Source organism: Myotis brandtii, unplaced genomic scaffold (assembly GCF_000412655.1).
Source record: "Myotis brandtii unplaced genomic scaffold, ASM41265v1 scaffold54, whole genome shotgun sequence".
Lineage (NCBI taxonomy): Eukaryota > Metazoa > Chordata > Mammalia > Chiroptera > Vespertilionidae > Myotis > Myotis brandtii.
Genome location: NW_005369989.1, coordinates 2,321,490 through 2,338,723, shown reverse-complemented (window position 1 = coordinate 2,338,723; position 17,234 = coordinate 2,321,490). Strand labels below are relative to the sequence as shown.

General features: G+C 38.6%; 1 protein-coding gene across 16 annotated transcripts in view; it reads right to left on the bottom strand.

Moving 5' to 3' along the window:
* Nucleotides 1-17,234, bottom strand: part of RBMS3 (RNA binding motif, single stranded interacting protein 3) — a 965,283-nt gene that overhangs the window by 104,444 nt on the left and 843,605 nt on the right. For 13 of the 16 annotated variants that reach the window (XM_005878038.2, XM_014549230.1, XM_014549231.1 and 10 more), the window contains 3 exons: nt 15,510-15,556; nt 5,060-5,156; nt 2,741-2,791 (listed from right to left, as the gene is read on the bottom strand). In XM_005878038.2, the coding sequence (XP_005878100.1) occupies nt 2,741-2,791; nt 5,060-5,156; nt 15,510-15,556 (195 nt within the window). The remainder of the gene's footprint in view (nt 1-2,740; nt 2,792-5,059; nt 5,157-15,509; nt 15,557-17,234) is intronic. The other 3 variants (XM_014549237.1, XM_005878046.2, XM_014549235.1) reach the window with 1 other exon arrangement.

The following is a 17,234-nucleotide window of genomic DNA, read 5'->3' as shown; positions in this document are numbered from 1 at the left end:
TTTTTTTTATTGATTTCAGAGAGAAAGGGAGAGGGGGAGAGAGAGATAGAAACATCAATGATGAGAGAGAATCACTGATCAGCTGTCTCCTGCACACCCCTACTGGGGATCGAGCCTGTAACCAGGGCATGTGCCCTTGACCAGAATCAAACCTGGGACTCTTCAGTCCATAGGCCGATGCTCTATCCACTGAGCCAAACCAGCTAGGGCCATGGGCCTTTTTTTTAAGTGTCAGGTGTTGAATGGTTCAGTAAGTTAATGAAGTCCCAATCTAAGTGATTTGTCTTCTGTATAACTACAGAGGTGTCTCCACCTAATTCATTAGTTAAGTAAATGAAATACCTAGTATGAATGTGGTAGAAATAGGTGATCATTGTGTATTCTTAATTTTTTTTTATACTAATACTCATTTTGTTTAATTGGGCTAATCTAAGGCATAATGTGCAGTCTATTCATATAAATAAATAGATTTTTAGATTCAGGTATTTTGTTTCATTGCCTTAGGTTGCTTAAGCACTTTTGTACTTTGGTATCATAGAGTGATTACCTTAACACTCACTTTGATGATGAAGCTAAGACCAGTTGGGCGATTTAAACAATCTAGACAACCAGTAAGGCTGTTGCTGGGCAAATATTGTGGTATAAACTCTGTGTTTCCATGACACTGTTCAGCCCATTTTTCCATGTTAAAGACAACAAAGTGGTGGGTGGCCCAGCCACTCCTTTTTCTAGGAATTTGCCCCAGCCACAGACACTACATTTTAAACCAAGTGACCTAAGCTCAAACATGATGCACAGTCTGGTCATGGGGAGTGATAAGATATCACTGAGCCATAGCAAGAAAGATCCAAGGGGGCGAATGAACCAACACACACACACACACACACACACATTCCGATTGCTAGAGTAAGATATATAAGAAATAATGCATTCAAAAATGGGGTTGAAGCTGTGCTGGGGTGAGGAGGTGGTAATGAAAAATTTCTAAGGTCCTGAGTGATAGCTGAAATAGACACATACAAACATCTTCTCTTCTCCTCACAGCTCTAGAAATACTATAAAGTCTCACATACGTTGACATCTGGCAAAATATTCAGATTTTCTTGCCAGATGTGCATTCCTTTTGGCCACAATGAGATGATACTTAACCTCAGTGTGAGGACTAAGTTAGCATTAGTGCTCTATAGATGAACACACTATTTTTTTTTGAAGGTAGTTGTTTCCTTCTCAAAAGTCTACTCTTTAGAACTTGGCAGGACATCTTCTCTTTTCCTGTGTTGGCTCAGACTGTGCTATACATTGGTTTGGCAGCATATATTGAATTCTGCCTCATGACTTGGACAGAGTGTATCTTGGATTCATTGTATGTTGGTATGATTTATAGAACTTAGGCCAGATGAACTCAGGAAGCCCTCAAGGTGTGGAAATAAGAGCAAAGAGAAGGATTTGCAAAATATGGTCTAAAGTTCTGCTGTAGTAGGCTACATATATTTTATTCTTTAAATAAAAAACAAACTATCAAAACATTAGGAGCAACATGAAATGTTCCTTACTTGTAAAAAGTGGAGGAAGTTCAAGTATGAAAACCAGGTGCTGTGATCCTTTGAGTCCAGGAAATGGATGCCTGTGCATTTAGTTTCCTGGTCATTAATATGTGCTACCTTACTCATATTTAGCTTTTAAAAGACTAAAACTATAGCATTGCTTCTTCTTTGCACAATATATAGATCTAATAATAAGGATAATGGTAATAATAATGTATAGCATGTCATACTTAAAAAGTTATTTTCACATATGCTCTTGATTCTTCCCCACACCCTGCCAAGTACAGTGACAGGTAAGGAAACAAAGGCACACATGTGAGCATACCCAGAAGAGCACACCAGAGACCGTGTCACACAGCTCTCAGTCTCGGGCTCCTCCCCTACCTCACACTCCCATGAGTGTATTGCTATCGAAATCTATCTTGTGCTTCTATAGAGCTAGAAAACCTGGAAGAACTAGACAAAGACAAATGAAATCATTAGCCTTCAGTCTAGGTTCTAATGGAATATGTAATATTTTTCATTTGGGACTGATGTAATATTGTTTCGCAAAATGGAAAATCTAGCAAGTAGAAAATAGAGTCTGAATATTTTTGGAAGATACTTTCCACAAAAGAAGAAGAGAAGGCCTCTAGTTAGTTAACATAAAAATTACCTGGCAACATTGCTATCTATCTATATATTTCCATCTATTAATAGACAACTAACTTCCTATTTTAAATATATTGCTTTGAGATAACACTTGGCCGTGATCCTGAAACTCACTCCCAAAGCACACCAAACTGCATTTGAAGAAAACAAAGCATAACAGAAGGAGAAGAAGGAAAACAGGCTTTTCTCCAATAATGGATTTACTTGTTTAGAGCTCAGAGTTCCTACATGAAGTAGAAATTCCCTATTCATAACAAATAGTAGACATCAATTTTTGAGATTGACTGTTATGACTGATACTTCCTCCAAGCAAGTTTCTCTATCTCTATCTCTATCTCTATCTCTATTTCTCTCTCTATCTCATCTATCTATATCTATTGTACATGCTTTTGTAGAATTTCAGGAACAGCTTTTATCTGGAAAATATGGCTGCCTGAAAGAGGTATAAAATATAACAAAAGCTTTACCCCAAAGCTTCTATGCATTACAAAAGCTTGCACTTGGATAATAGAAATATTTAGCCTCAGGTGACTGAGAACACTTACTGTTGGTTGCATAACGTATGGCGGATGAGGCATCCATGAAGTACTCTGGACCTATGCATCAAACAGCATTTATTAGCACAAAGCAATCACAGAGAGAACTTGGTTCTTGCGTTCAGTGGAGTCACACTAGATCATAAAAAAGTGGAGTCCACCTGATTTTACAGCTAATTAGTGCTCAAAACTAAGGATAGAAAGCACATTCTTGGACCTGATTCATTTGGTCCCTGAGACATGATAAAATATAAAGCAAATTCCTGCTTCACTGGAGCTGGCTGCAGTGCCCACATGGACCAGGCTGGGAGTTGGAGCATATTTTGAGGATGGTGTTAGAGACTAAAGTATCAGGTAGCCTCAGGGACCTCCGATTTAGAGGTCAACTCCCAGGGATACCCAGGCAAATACTAAGGAAGCAAGTGTTTATGCTAAGACTTCCTTTTTTTCTGTCATTTGTTTGAACTTCAAATTCTCAAGTGATTCTCATCTTGGAAATAAGTCCAAGCGGTAAAAGTTGGGGTAAGAGTTAAATAGATCAACCAAAAATTGGGGAAAATGCTCTGGGATCTACCCAAGTTAAGCGAGTTTGTAATATTTTTTCTTTCATAGTAACTGGTATGTAAATAAAAATGAGTATTTGAGCCAACTGTTCTGAAACGGGCCTTGTCAGCCAAATGCGAACGTCAACTTGAAGAGCTGTTTGTCACATAAAGAACCTTAAAGATTTTGTTTTCAGTATACTCACACAAGCAAAATTGCCAATGCCATTTAGATTAAAAAAAAAAAAGGAAGAAGTGTTGAAAGGCAAGAATCAACAACATAGGAAATTGCTCTAATTCCTTTTATGAGAAAAGAGAGCTGGGGTTAAATTCCACTTAGGAGCCCTCCCAAGTAAAGTCACTTTTCTGTGGATGTTTTATTCATGTCACCAAAGTGCTCCACACTGGGGCTCAATGGGTGGTCTTGGCTGAAACAGAGGCCAAGAGTAGGGGAAAAAAAAAAGGTTTAAAAAAAAAAAGCCCCAAATACACATTACAACCAGGCAGGCCTGTGTGAGGAACGAAAAGGGAACAGCACCTGCACAGAGCCTCGGGGGTCCCAGGGAAAGGCAATTAGGAAGTCAGCCATTCAGAGACCCTCGGATGCAATTCACACGCAAGTCTATTCTGTTCGCCCACCAACATGTATGAAGAATCTAAGTGCAGGAAATGAATGAACATGAACTGCGTCGGGGGGGATCCGCTAAGGAAATATGTGTGTAGTCTCGAGTTTGATGCTCTGACAACTGGGGCGTCCAGAGATGAAGTATGTAGTGGCTGAATAAGGTGACGCTTAACTGAATTAGGAGCAGTCAGCAGCATCAGTGTTACCCATTGTAAAACCCCCATCCCCACCATCTGCACAAGACAGAGAAACACATGGCGTGCATGCTCTTGCACTCTCTCTCTCGCTCTTTTCTCTTTCTCCAGAGTTTTAAAAAATGACACTAGAGGCTCTATGTTACATGGATAGTGATTTCTTTTTAGAATTAAGAAGAATTGTCTGAGGAACAATATGAGGGAAAGAGAAGCAGGGAGTGGTATCACATAGTTGATAAGTCAAAAGAAATAAGACAAGAAGTCGTTTTTAAGGGAGAAGTGTGACTATTGCAATCCACCTGTGTACATAGAGTTAACTGGCTACAGCATCTGGTTTAGGACACACACCGATTCTCAGATTTTCTTGTGTTTCAACATTTGGAACCCCTGAGGTCTCCTTGGGCTCTTTAGGAACTGAGAACATAGGAAGTCAGAACAGACAGGAGGAATCACTCTTTACCACTTTGATAATCTTTTCTTATTTCCTGGGGAAACTGATTGAACATCAGTCCATGTAGTTTTACATGGATACACAGGACAACTGTGACAAAATGAGATGACAATGGTAAAACATGCCGGAGTGAGGGCAGGGAATGCGAGAAATGTGCTTTTAGAAAAGACACATTAGGAAGCGTGACAACCAAAATAACAGACAGCAAACAAAAATCATTTCTCAGTGGTAAGAAAGACAGCGGTACTAACGTTGTCTGGGAAGTAGCATAATCATGAAAAACTCAGCAGGTGTTTTTTCAGAAGAATGAAAAGCACGGTGGATTTTACTACTCAGTGAAATAGATGCGAACAAGCCCTTGAAAGTGTAGACTAATTGGTGACTTGAGCATTACCACATCAGGACGTGAGTCAAGTGTGCGAGGGCGATTTTTAAAGGTTCTACTGTGTCTTGACCTCTATGGCGATTATCACTGGCAAGAGAGATCTCTCCTGAGGGGCGGGGAATCGGACATACCTGGTATGTGGAGACAGGGGAAGCAGCAATGAATGGCGTGATAGATGTCTGTGGAATCATGCGGTTGGTTGCAATACTGTACGGTGAAGAATAAAATCTGCAAACAGAAAACAACAACAAAAGAAGAAGGTTCATACAGCTGCCGAATGCCTGGCCGCTCAGCAAATGCTACCAAGCACTCCTGGGGAAGACAGAGTTCCACCCTCACGTTCGCCCACCAACTCTGAACAGGAGCATCCAGGAGGTTCGTTGGATTGGATTCCACTAAGAGAAATAAGTCGTTCTGAACAGACACGACAACTTGGAGTCATCTCATCAAATTGGCCACACAAAATCTCTTATGCCGGGTGAGTGTAACTGTGTTTTCACCAACAGGGGGAGAAAAGCAACAGGCACTGTTTTGTTTTGGAAAGGCGATGCCATTTTAAAGCTCTTTGGAAAGAAGGGCAAAATGATAGTACCAAGCTTTCTAAAGGAGGCTGGTGTTACGTAAACACAAATTGCATCTATATCTTTTCATTGAAGAAACAGAATCAGCTCCAAAGAGTTCTGGATAACTTCTGTGAGGTATGCAACATACCCTCATGCAAAATCTTAGCTAAATACTTTCTCTGTGAAAAGGGAAGTGGACAATTGGTGTCTAGGTAGAGATGCAGTCATGGTGTTGGTGGAGATTCTGGATGTATGTGATATACTCCTGTAGACTCTGTAAAAAGCATTGAGTTTTCTAGTCCTTCATGCCCCCTTCATTGAACAATTGTAGAATGATACTGAGCAGATCAGGACTTCACAAATCAGAGGCAGATTATCCTTCTAGGGATCTACTGAAGAATAGATTCTAGATACTGAGATCAGTGACATACCCATCTTTGCTCAGATGTCGCCCTAGAGTCCACAAGGTACCCAATGCTCAAATTCCTCAGCCACATTGAAAATCATGTTTCCTCCTTCATGTCTCCCTGGTAAGTGAAATGCTGGAGTGGCCAGACTAAGAACAGACAAAACCATGATGGAGTTGCCTATGATGGAGTATTTTACTGATGGGAAGATATATTGGGAAAATGTGTATCAGGGAGAATGAAATCATTATTTTACTTTGGCATACTGTTAGTAAAAGTCAACTACTTTTAATTAAAAAAAAAGTATGACTGAGGTTGGACTTTTGGGGACAAAAGCTTCATCACACCTCAGGAGTCCCCAATATTTTAAAAGAGAAAATCTCATGGGTTACCTTTCTAAGGATGCATTCCACAAGACCTCACATTGAATATAGGAAGGCTAGACTTCAGGGTTGCCATTTAAGGAGTAAATTCTTTAGCTGATATTCTATAAGAGTCTCCAAGCAAGTATTGTGGAACTATAGTGTCAAATTTATTTTACTAGCTCTCAAGAAGGATTATAATATTATATTATTTTGGTCAAGATATAGCTAAAAATTATTCCTTACACATTTAATCCTTTCTATTCATACCCACCAGACCTCTGAATTTATAGTTGTGCAGTTTGAAAAAAATCTATTGACTACATACCTATTAGAATGGGAAATTTATAATAAAATGACAATACTAGTGCTAGCAGGAAATCAGAGAAAGTACAACTCTCATTCATTGCTGGTGGAAATGCAGAATGGTACAGCCATTGTGAAAAACAGGTTGGAAGTTTCTTATAAAGTTAAACATGCACATCACATATAACCCAACAACCCCACTGGTAGATATTAACTAAAGATAAATGAAAACATATGTCTGCACAAAATCCTTAATGCAAATGTTTATAGCAGGTTTATTGATACTCCCCAAAGGCTGGAAACAAGCCAAATATCCTTTAACTGAGTCAATAAACAAACTGGTACATCTGTATGTTGGACAGCTATTCAGCAATAAAAAGGAAATAACTACTGATTCATTTAATATGATGAATCTTGAGTGGATTATGCTAAAGAAGTCAGACTCAAAAGACTCTATATTTTATAGTTCCATTTTTATCACAATATAGAAAATGCATAACTATAAAGGCAGAAAAGAGATCAGTGGATGCCAAAGGCTGGGGTTGGGGGAAGGGGTTGACTACAATAACACAGGAGGGAGTTTGGGGAAGTGATGTAATTCTTCTATATCTTGATTGTTTGGTGCTTGAATGACTATGTGCTTGCCAGAACTCATAGAATTGTACACTATAAAGAATGAATATATATTCTATGTAAATTATACCTAATAAACCTGATGTTTAAAAGAAGTCAATTACTACGTAAGAAAACATCCATACTTCCATGTTTAAAAAAATTTATTGAGCATATACTATGTGTACCAAAGATGGGGAAGACTCTAAAACATTCCTTAGATTTTCTCTATTTAGCTATTTAAATCAAATCTTATCTGTACATTAATTCTAAAACCCTCCAATAGCTTTCCATTGCAATGAGAATAAAAGTTGAATTCCTAGTACTGGCTAGCAAAATGAGTCTACTGCCCTCTCTAATATTTTCTCTTACTCCTCTCCCCCTAGCCAATTAGGATCCAACTGTACAAACCTTCTTTTGTCCCATGGTCCTGTCATTCTCACTCCCATCTTGGATCACTGACCTTATAATTCTCTCCAACTAGAATGTTCACTTCCGTAAATCTCTCCAAGGTTACCTCTTACTCATTACTAATATCACTCAACTTTCACTTCTTCAGAGAGGCCTGTGGCTAAAGTAGTAGCCACCATCTCTGTCCCCATTGTTCTCTACTTCTTTCCTCTAACTCAGCGGTTCTCAACCTGTGGGTCGTGACCCCTTTGGGGATCGAATGACCCTTTCACAGGAGTCGCCTAAGACCATCGGAAAACACATATATAATTACATATTGTTTTTGTAATTAATCACTATGCTTTAATTATGTTCAATTTGTAACAATAAAAATACATCCTGCATATCAGATATTTATATTACGATTCATAACAGTAGCAAAATTACAGTTATGAAGTAGCAAGAAAAATAATTTTATGGTTGGGGGTCACCACAACATGAAGAACTGTATTAAAGGGTCGCGGCATTAGGAAGGTTGAGAACCATTGCTCTGATTTTTTTCATTGCTCTTATCACTATCTGAACTAGTAATTAAAAACCAATTAGATGTATCTTATGGGTTGAATGTGTGTGTCCCTCCAAAATTCATATTGACATCCTAACTCCCAGTGTGGTTATATTTGGAGATGGAGGCTCTAAAGAAGCAATTAAGGTTAAATAAGCTCAAGAGAGTGGGGCCATGATCTGGAAGGATTAGTGTCCTTATAAGAAAAGACACTACCGAGTTCTCCCTCTCTCTCGATCTCTCTCTCTCTCTCTCTCTCTCTCTCTCTCCCTCTCCCTCTCTCTCTTTCCCCCCACACCTATACATGGAGGAAATGCCACGTGAAGGCACAGTGAGAAGGCAGCCATCTACAAGCCAGGAATAGAGTCCTCATCAGAAAGGAATCTGCCACACCTTGATCTTGGACTTCTAGCCTCCAGAACTGTAAGAAAATAAATTTCTGTTGTTTAGAGCCATCTAATCATGGTATTTTGTTATGGAAGCTGGGCTGACTAATAGAATGCATGCATTGACTATTTTTCCCTCTAGTCTGACAGCTTCAAGAATGTTGAGGACACACTGACTTTGTTGTCTAGAACTGGGACTGAGACATAGTAGATACATAATTATAGGTTAAATGAACCAATGAACACAGGGCAGCTTGGGAAATAAGTAATGATTACAGGACAGGATGGCCAGTGCCAAGATGGTGGGAGAATAGAAGATGGGCCCCTAAACCTGTAGGAAACAGGGGGAGGATCCAGAGAAGATAGGCCAGCATCACATATTTGTAAATGCTTCCTGGAAACTTAACTAATACATGCTTTCTAAGCATGCATAGGTCTTAGTAACTAGGGAAAACAGTCCTTTTTCCACAAAAATCATGGTTTGCATTTAAAAATCTTCTTTAGCTCTTATCTTTGACAAGTCTTACTTATGAGGCATTGAATAGAAAGATGTATTTTGGGCTCATAATGACATGAGAGGCACTCATGACCACTCCACACACAGTCCTTCCCATTCCCCACGCGCTGATTAACTTCCATTAAAAACCCGGTTTCAGCCTCTTACACCAACGGAGCGCACTGTGCATCGCATTTTAGTGTGGCTGGTTTATTTTGTGAAATGTACCAATTGGAGTATTAAAAAGGAAAGCAATAAGGATTGGATTGATAGGCAGAGTTTACAGAAAATTCTACGGGGAAAACAGAGGGCAGACACATAAAGAAACTAGCCAAGGAAACTGATACTAACAGAGGGAACCCTTGGGGGTAAATTGAATGCATTTTTATTCTATCTGCTCTAATCCTAGCCATCCAACAAGAATGATATTTCATGCTTCCTAACAAGTTCCAATACTGCTGCTAAAGTCAGAGAGTTTATCTTCCCCAAAAATATCCTGGGAAGAACGGACCAGCACACTGTCTTGATCCCCTAATTCTGGTATTCTGCTAGAAGCTCTTCCCAAGTCCAAACATAAACCAGATGAATTTACAAGAAACCCTTGCTTACACCCTCACAAGAGAGGCTGCGACTGCATCTAAGGCTTAGAGATACAGTAGCTAAAAGAAAATACATAGGACCAGGCTCCAAAAAGAAAACTGCAGAATAAGTTTCTCAACCTCCTCACTCTTCTTTCTCAGTCCCTGCCATGTATCTGTCATGATTTTAAATGACTTTCATATAACCAGCACATTAAAAAAAAAACACAAATAAAACTTCAAGCATAGCTGTTCTGTTCCTGTTCTGTTACTCAGCAGAACCTGTTAGCCACAATAACAAAACGAAGGTAATTCTAACCATGTGACTTTATGCTATTTGTACCTGCTATATATGCATTCTGCTTTGCTAGAAGAGAATACTGGGAATGAATTCTTTAACAAACTATTTTCCTGGGAACAGTTGACTCTCTTACGAGATATTTCTTGGCTAAAATTCACATAACATTTTGTGTATGACAAGCATTCCTTTCATACTGTGCCCAGTGGTTCTAATTTGGAAGTGGCTTTGCTCCCCAGGGGACACTTGGCAGGATCTAGAGACATTTTTGGTTGTCACAACTAGGTTGGGAGGGGGTGGCTGCTACCAGCGCCTAATATGTAGAGGTCTGCAGTGCTGCTAAACATCCTACAAGGCACAGGCCAGCTCCCACACTAGCACTTATCAGATCACAATGTCAACAGTGCTGAGGCTGAGAAACCCTGCCTTAGGAATATGAACGAGTTACTTCCAGAGAGGTTTCACATGAACAAAATACCAAATGCCAAAGTGGCTCAAACAGCGGTTCTCAACCTGTGGGTCGCGACCCCTTTGGCGGTCGAACGACCCTTTCACAGAGGTCGCCTAAGACCATCCTGCATATCAGATATTTACATTACGATTCATAACAGTAGCAACATTACAGTTATGAAGTAGCAACGAAAATAATTTTATGGTTGGGTCACAACATGAGGAACTGTATGTAAAGGGCCAGAAGGTTGAGAACCACTGGGCTAAAACAAGGTAACTAAGTATGGTCTGCCTATGGAACTCTAAGCTGGGGCATTCAAAAATGTAATATTTTAAAGGAATGCAAAGAGTTACTTGGTCCTTTGGCATTTAAAGCAAGGGGCCTCTACAAGTCCAGAAAATGCAAGTCTAGGTCTCTAACAGGACATTATCCTGACTGTAGAAAAGTCATCTTCAGGGGCCTTGGCAGTCAGTAGGAATATGGGGAAATCTTAGTGCACTGACAATAAAAGTAACATGAATATATCAATAACTCTAGGGTAGAATGTGTTTTACAGTAGAAAATCACACCAAATCCTATTTGCACACTGAAATAAACAGCACTGGCTTGTCTTTTCTGTCTACAGGCAACACTGTGAGTCAGAACCGTGAATACTGTCCTCAGGGTAACACTGTAGCATAAGATTAATAAGTTTTGGTCATTTTTATTGTAATGCCAATGTACCCTTCACATTCCATTTCTGTGCTAGTGTAATAAGATAAGGTTTCTGCATCACTTACTATCAAATGCCCATATAAAATAGCCGGCAAACCAATGCTATAGAACACATTCTTTTCCATATCTCTCCCAAGAATGCATATTATTCAAATAAGATGATCCAAGAGCCTTCTACACAGCATCCTGTGCCCCAATAAAAAGGCGCAGGGAAGATGAGGTTTTGAATAGAGGGATGGGTAATTCACCTCCCACACTCATATTTGAAAGTGATGGAATTTGATACTGGACTGTTAAAAAAGCAAGACGGCAACAGTAATAACAAATTACGGAGTTATACTGAATAGCTTTGAAAAAGCAGGGACTTTTTTATTTTATTTTCATAAGTTCACCTCTGAAAAATAAAATACTATGGTTTTTACTTTTCCATTGTGACCCAGACACTTCTTCACTATAACCGTCAAAGCCTTAGATAGAAGGGACATTGAACTAACTTTTTTAAAGTAATATTTTGGATAGATCCAAGCAGATGACAAAACTGACATTTTCTATTGCCCGAATGCAAACAGCATAGATTCACCGTGGTCAACATTTACAAATGTATGTTTTTCATTGGCTAAAAACCAAGCTAAATGTGGGAGTATTTATTTGAGCTTCATATTGCTTATTAATGTGGGGGGTATAAAATTCAGAACATTTAACAGTTTGTGTAGCTACTATTGAGAACCCAGGCACGCATTTGCTTATGATACTCAGAAAACACTATGGCTGAGTATACAGCTACGGGACACCATGGAATCATCAAATACGTACTCTAGCTATGACATGGGGCATCTACAAGAGAAAAAGACAGTGCCATGTCCCATGAAGAAGCTTTCTAATCCCTTGTTAGAAAGCCTATTCTCTGTGGTTTATGGCCTTAATTCTTTTTCTTTTTGAAAAGAATACAAAAACATAAAGAGTAAAAATTAAATTCCTATCACTCCTATTTCCACTGGCTTTCCCCTGAGAACTGCTTTCACCATTTATTGTGTACCCTTTCAGAAATATTTTATACATATAAAAATTAATCTATATCTAAATCTCATACTACTCCATGATTCTATCACAATACCTTTCCATTATATCTTATACTAGAATTGTCTACATGTCCATTGTCCTTGATACGATGCAAAAATTTTATTTTTTCAAACATATATCATCAAAATGATTTTAAATAGAGCGATAGATAGATACTCTAAAGAAAAAGAGTTTGTTGAACTCAACTGAGTCAGCATGAAGAAGTGTTTAGTAATATTAACTGGGTAAGAATGAGTTGCAACTGTATCATTGGATATCATTTGTTCTATGTAAAATGGGACCAGTTTTCATTCCTACGGTAATAAATATTTCTTTCTCTGTTCAGTTACTGTTCTCTGAGGAAGGTTTAACTGCTAGATGGCATGCAGCAAAATGAATAGGGAATAAAATACTTTATTCTGGATTCATGCTAGATTCCTCAATAGACTAACTTATCTAAATCAGATTTATACCTCTAAAAGGCATGTACTAATGTTTACTCAAGGGACAGTACATTAATAATATATTTGTGGTTATTTTGATATCTTACATGCATAGAAATGATTGTTCTACTAGGTTTTTTTGCACATTTTATAAATAGATAATAAAACCAAAGATGAGCAAAACATTTTTAAAATCATCTATATGAAGTATGAAATGAATAATATTAATTAGCTACTATCCTCTCTTTCTTTTCAATTTTACTATATAACATGTTTATTTTCTTGTCACAATGGATAGTATAAGGCTTCCAAAACTTTATTATTAATCTAGGATATGAGAAAGTCATGGGCAGTTTGGATGTTTTGAGTGAAACTAGAGGTTGTATTTAAGGAGAAACAGATTAAGGCATTACATGGGGACACAGTGGGTCGATGTCGGGAAGGGAAATGGTTCTAATGCCAACTTGCTGGAGCCAAACAGATGTCATCAGTTACATTTCTATTTCTGACTTGGCATGCACAATGCTAGGTTAAACAGTCTATAAAGATGAATACGACATGGGACCTGCCTTCATTAATAGTCCAGTAGGGAAATAAATGCCAGGGTCAATGGATACATGATAAAAAGACTCAAATGTATCATGGGAACATCAAATATACTGCAATGGTAGCATCCACATTTACACTAATGATTACATTATACCATTCAGGGTGCCTTTAATCCTTACCAAGTCTTAGGAAAAGGTACTGTTACTATTGTCTCCTCCTTCACAGAGGAGGAAGACAAACAACTTGTCCACTTCTGGTGAATGACAGCCTTTGGATGGGTATTTGGGCAGGCTGGTTCTGGAGTCTGCACTCTTAACCACTGCTTATACTGCTTCTCTTATGACTAATTGTGTAACCAGCTCTGCCAGGTATGATGTGATGTTGTTCTTTAAATGAGAGCTGTATACACAGAAAGAGAGAAAGAAAGGAAAAAGGAGGGAGGGAGTGAAGATGAAAGGGAGGGAGAGAGGGAGAGAGGAGGGAGGGAGGAAGGGAGGGAGAGAAGAGGAGGGAGAGGAGGGAGAGAGAGAGAGAGAGGTATTGAGAGAGAGAGAGAGAGATTACCATGCCTGAGACCCAGGCAGACAGAATTCCATGAACAACAAGACACAGGGAAGTAAAATTGTGTGAAATATTCTGAGAATCACAGAAGGTCCAGTTCAGTTTCAGAACCAAACCATGTAGTTCTTTTCGTGCCATTCTTGGAAGCCCTAATTTTGTTCTGCAGATAGTAAAGTCCACCAAATACTTCAAATCTGGCAGGTAGATGATTCCTAAGATCATATTTTGCTTTTAAACAATTATTGAAAAAGCAATGGGAAATGGTTTGGAGAAGAGTTATAGTAGAGGCAGGTAAAAGTTTAGCACAGGAAAAGAATGGTGAATGAATGAACTCAACAAGTAGCCGGTGGACGGGCTGAGTGTTGAAGCTATAGTTATATATCGAATAAAATTTAATGACCAATTTGATCATGAAGAATTTTGGAGAAGAGAAAAAAACAGAGAACTGGAGTTAACAGTCTAAATTACTTCAGAGTGAATGAAAACAAGAAACAATTTGATACTTATTTTTCATTTGCATTAGTTTGGTTTATATTATGAAGAGTTGATAAGGGTAATGACCTATTTGGGACATATAAAGATATCCAGTAGCTATACCTAATAAGCTGTTAGAAACACAGGTTATAAAGCTGTGCATCTGGTTATGAACTTGAAGACCAGACCTGGGAGTCTTCAGTTCCTAAGAGCGAGAGCAGTGGATGAGATCACCAGAGAGAAGACAATGAAAAAAGACTAAGCTCTGAGAAAGATGAGCAAAAGTGGGCAGAAGAGGTGTAATAAGAAGATACTGAATGATCAGTAAGAGTGGGGAGCAAAGAGGATCAGCAAAGGAAGGAGTTGTGGGATCCAAATGAGAAATTTCAGGAAGGTATAAATGGGTTAAAAATATGCCAGATGAGGCAAGATTTCAAATAGAAGGCTCAAAAAGTTACAGTTGCAAATGGAAAATTCAGAGATCATTGAGGGCATCAACTAGGGCAACTCCAGTAAAGTTTGAGACCAGACTTCATACTTTAATGGGATTAATTAGAGAAGAATACAGAGAGACAGCATGTATAGAAGACTGAAGTTGTGGACCTGTGGAAAGAAGGGAGAGACGTGAGTATATCTGTAGGCTGAAAGGAATGGTCAGTGTACATTGTACAGGAAGGTATTGAAGGCGGGGATGGGTTGATGGACATACATTCTGTATCAGAAGAGAGTAGATGAAATCAATGGGTATCCTCAGCATCTTAAATAAAATTGGTTTCATGAGGGAAATATTCATTATTGTAAGTATCTAATAAGTGGCAAGAAGAGAGTGAACCATTTTGCAACTGTTGAAATAGTTCAAAGAATCCAACACTGAACTGTTAACAGAAGACACAGATAAAGACACATCGCATAGCAGTGACCTAAGATAAAGAGATATATCTCAGTCTATGGCAACAGGGCACAGAGGTGGTGACCTGCAGGAGAAGGGAGAAATGTTCCCTGTCTACCAGGCAGTCCTCACTGCCTCAAACATGGCACCGCCCAGAGTTCACCTTTGGCTGCTCAGACTGGGAGCTGAAACTTCACTCTTTCCCCTTTCGGTTTGTAATAAGTAAGGACAGTTCCAGAGAGAACATAGAGAGTTTAATATGGGCAGAGGTACTGGGAGACTGGGTGACATGGGAGAGGCTCTGAAGTCAGAGTCACTCATGGGCACAGAAAAAAATACAATGGTGAGAAATGTTTGGTTTATCATTTTGGTTTAGAGATTTAAAACAAAAGACAGACTTGAACATTTTTCTTCAGTACTGATTTCAGAGCTCAGAGACATCTTAGCAATTAGAGTAGAGAAAATGTGGGCTACTTACCCATTTTGTATGGCAGCTGTGGGGTCATAGGTCAGAGCCATGCCAGCCTGCATAGAAGAGGGAGAGGAGAGAAAACAAATCTTAACATTTTTATTGTGGTGTCCCAAACTTTCACTGCACACAAAGACTTTTATCTTTCCTTTCCTTGATTTAAGTTTATTTTCTCCTACATATTTCTCCATTGACAAGACAAGCATTTTTACTATCCACACACCAGAATCCACCAGTGAGTTGGGGAGTTTATATTATACATCCAGACAAACCAAGGCACAATGCAGCTTGGAGGATTTCCATTTCTACTTCATAAACCATCAATTTCTCACTATTGTCAAAACCACCTATTGTACATCTCATGGCAAAAAAAAAAAAAAAAAAAAAAAAAAAAAGGAAGGCTGAATCCTGCAGTCAGAACAAAAATAAAAGCTCCTTAAAATGCATTGGACCTTTTAGAAGAAAATGTTAATAAATATTTATTTTAAAATAGATCGCATGCCTCAGGGGTATGTAGGTAATGAGTCAGGGAGTGCTTGTCCAACACATTGCTAGTACCTGTCCTACTAAGAGTGGTAGGAAAGGAAGGTCATTTACACTTGATGGAAATTCTTGGCCTGGTGGCTAATAAGGAAGTGGTTTTATTCTGTTTCTAAGAAGAAAACTACCTCTGAAAAACTACACTTTGGTAACTGGCAATATTTTGAGAAAAGAATAGAAACTTTCATGATTGCTGATGCACAGCTTACCTCATCCCTTCCTACACATCATCACACTTGATCCTCACAAAACCCTATGAAGTAGGCAGGAGAATATTTTCTCCATTTTATTATATTTGAAAACCCTGAAGCTTGGAGAGGTCAAGTGACTTGCTCAAGGTCACATGTTTGGTGGTAGAACCTGATTCCAACCAAAGCCTTCAGATGTGGGCTCTGCTGTAACCTTGACCTAGGAATTGAATGAGAGTTGAGCATCACCTCTAAAGATGTGCAGGGACTTTCTCTGTGGTCCTATGGGCAGACCACCCTTTGTTTTCCAGGATTGCCAACCTGGTTATCACTTAGTGTGAGCAGAAAGAGAATATAGAATGACATTTAAAACTGATTAGGTTGTCTTTAGGGTGTATTGTTTTTTTCCTCTTTTGAAATTTAAAAGTGAATTAGACCAATGTCAATTCCCTGGCTTTGTTAGTTTCCTATAATTATTATGAAAGATGTAACCATTGGGTGAAATGAGGTGAGGGTATACAAAACCTCCCTTTTCATTTCTTTTGTAATTTCTGTGAATCTATAACTATTTCAAAATTAAAAGTAGGACAAAAAATGCAAATGATTGTTGAGGACTTTTTTTAGAGAATAAGAAAAATCATTAAAACTTTAAAGAAAAGAAAAAAGAGCTTTTGTTTTTGAGTTTCTTCCAGTTGGATGAAGGTGGTTTTCCTGTTAGGCTTGCTGAATTCCTCAGATTTAGCACATAACTGAAACATAAATCCTCTGGCTTTCTAGGGTAGTTCCTGAAGTCCAGTATGACATGCTACAGTCAAGCTTAGATTATATGCATTCTTTTCCCTAAATAATAAGTTTTAAATTATTACTAAGATTGGTATGAGGAATAAACCTGTAGAGCCAAATATGAATGGGATTAGCATACAGCGAGCATGAATAAATTCAAATGGAGATTGCAAACAACATTGAATGACTCAGGAGTTAATAGAGGAGCACTGAGAACACATGT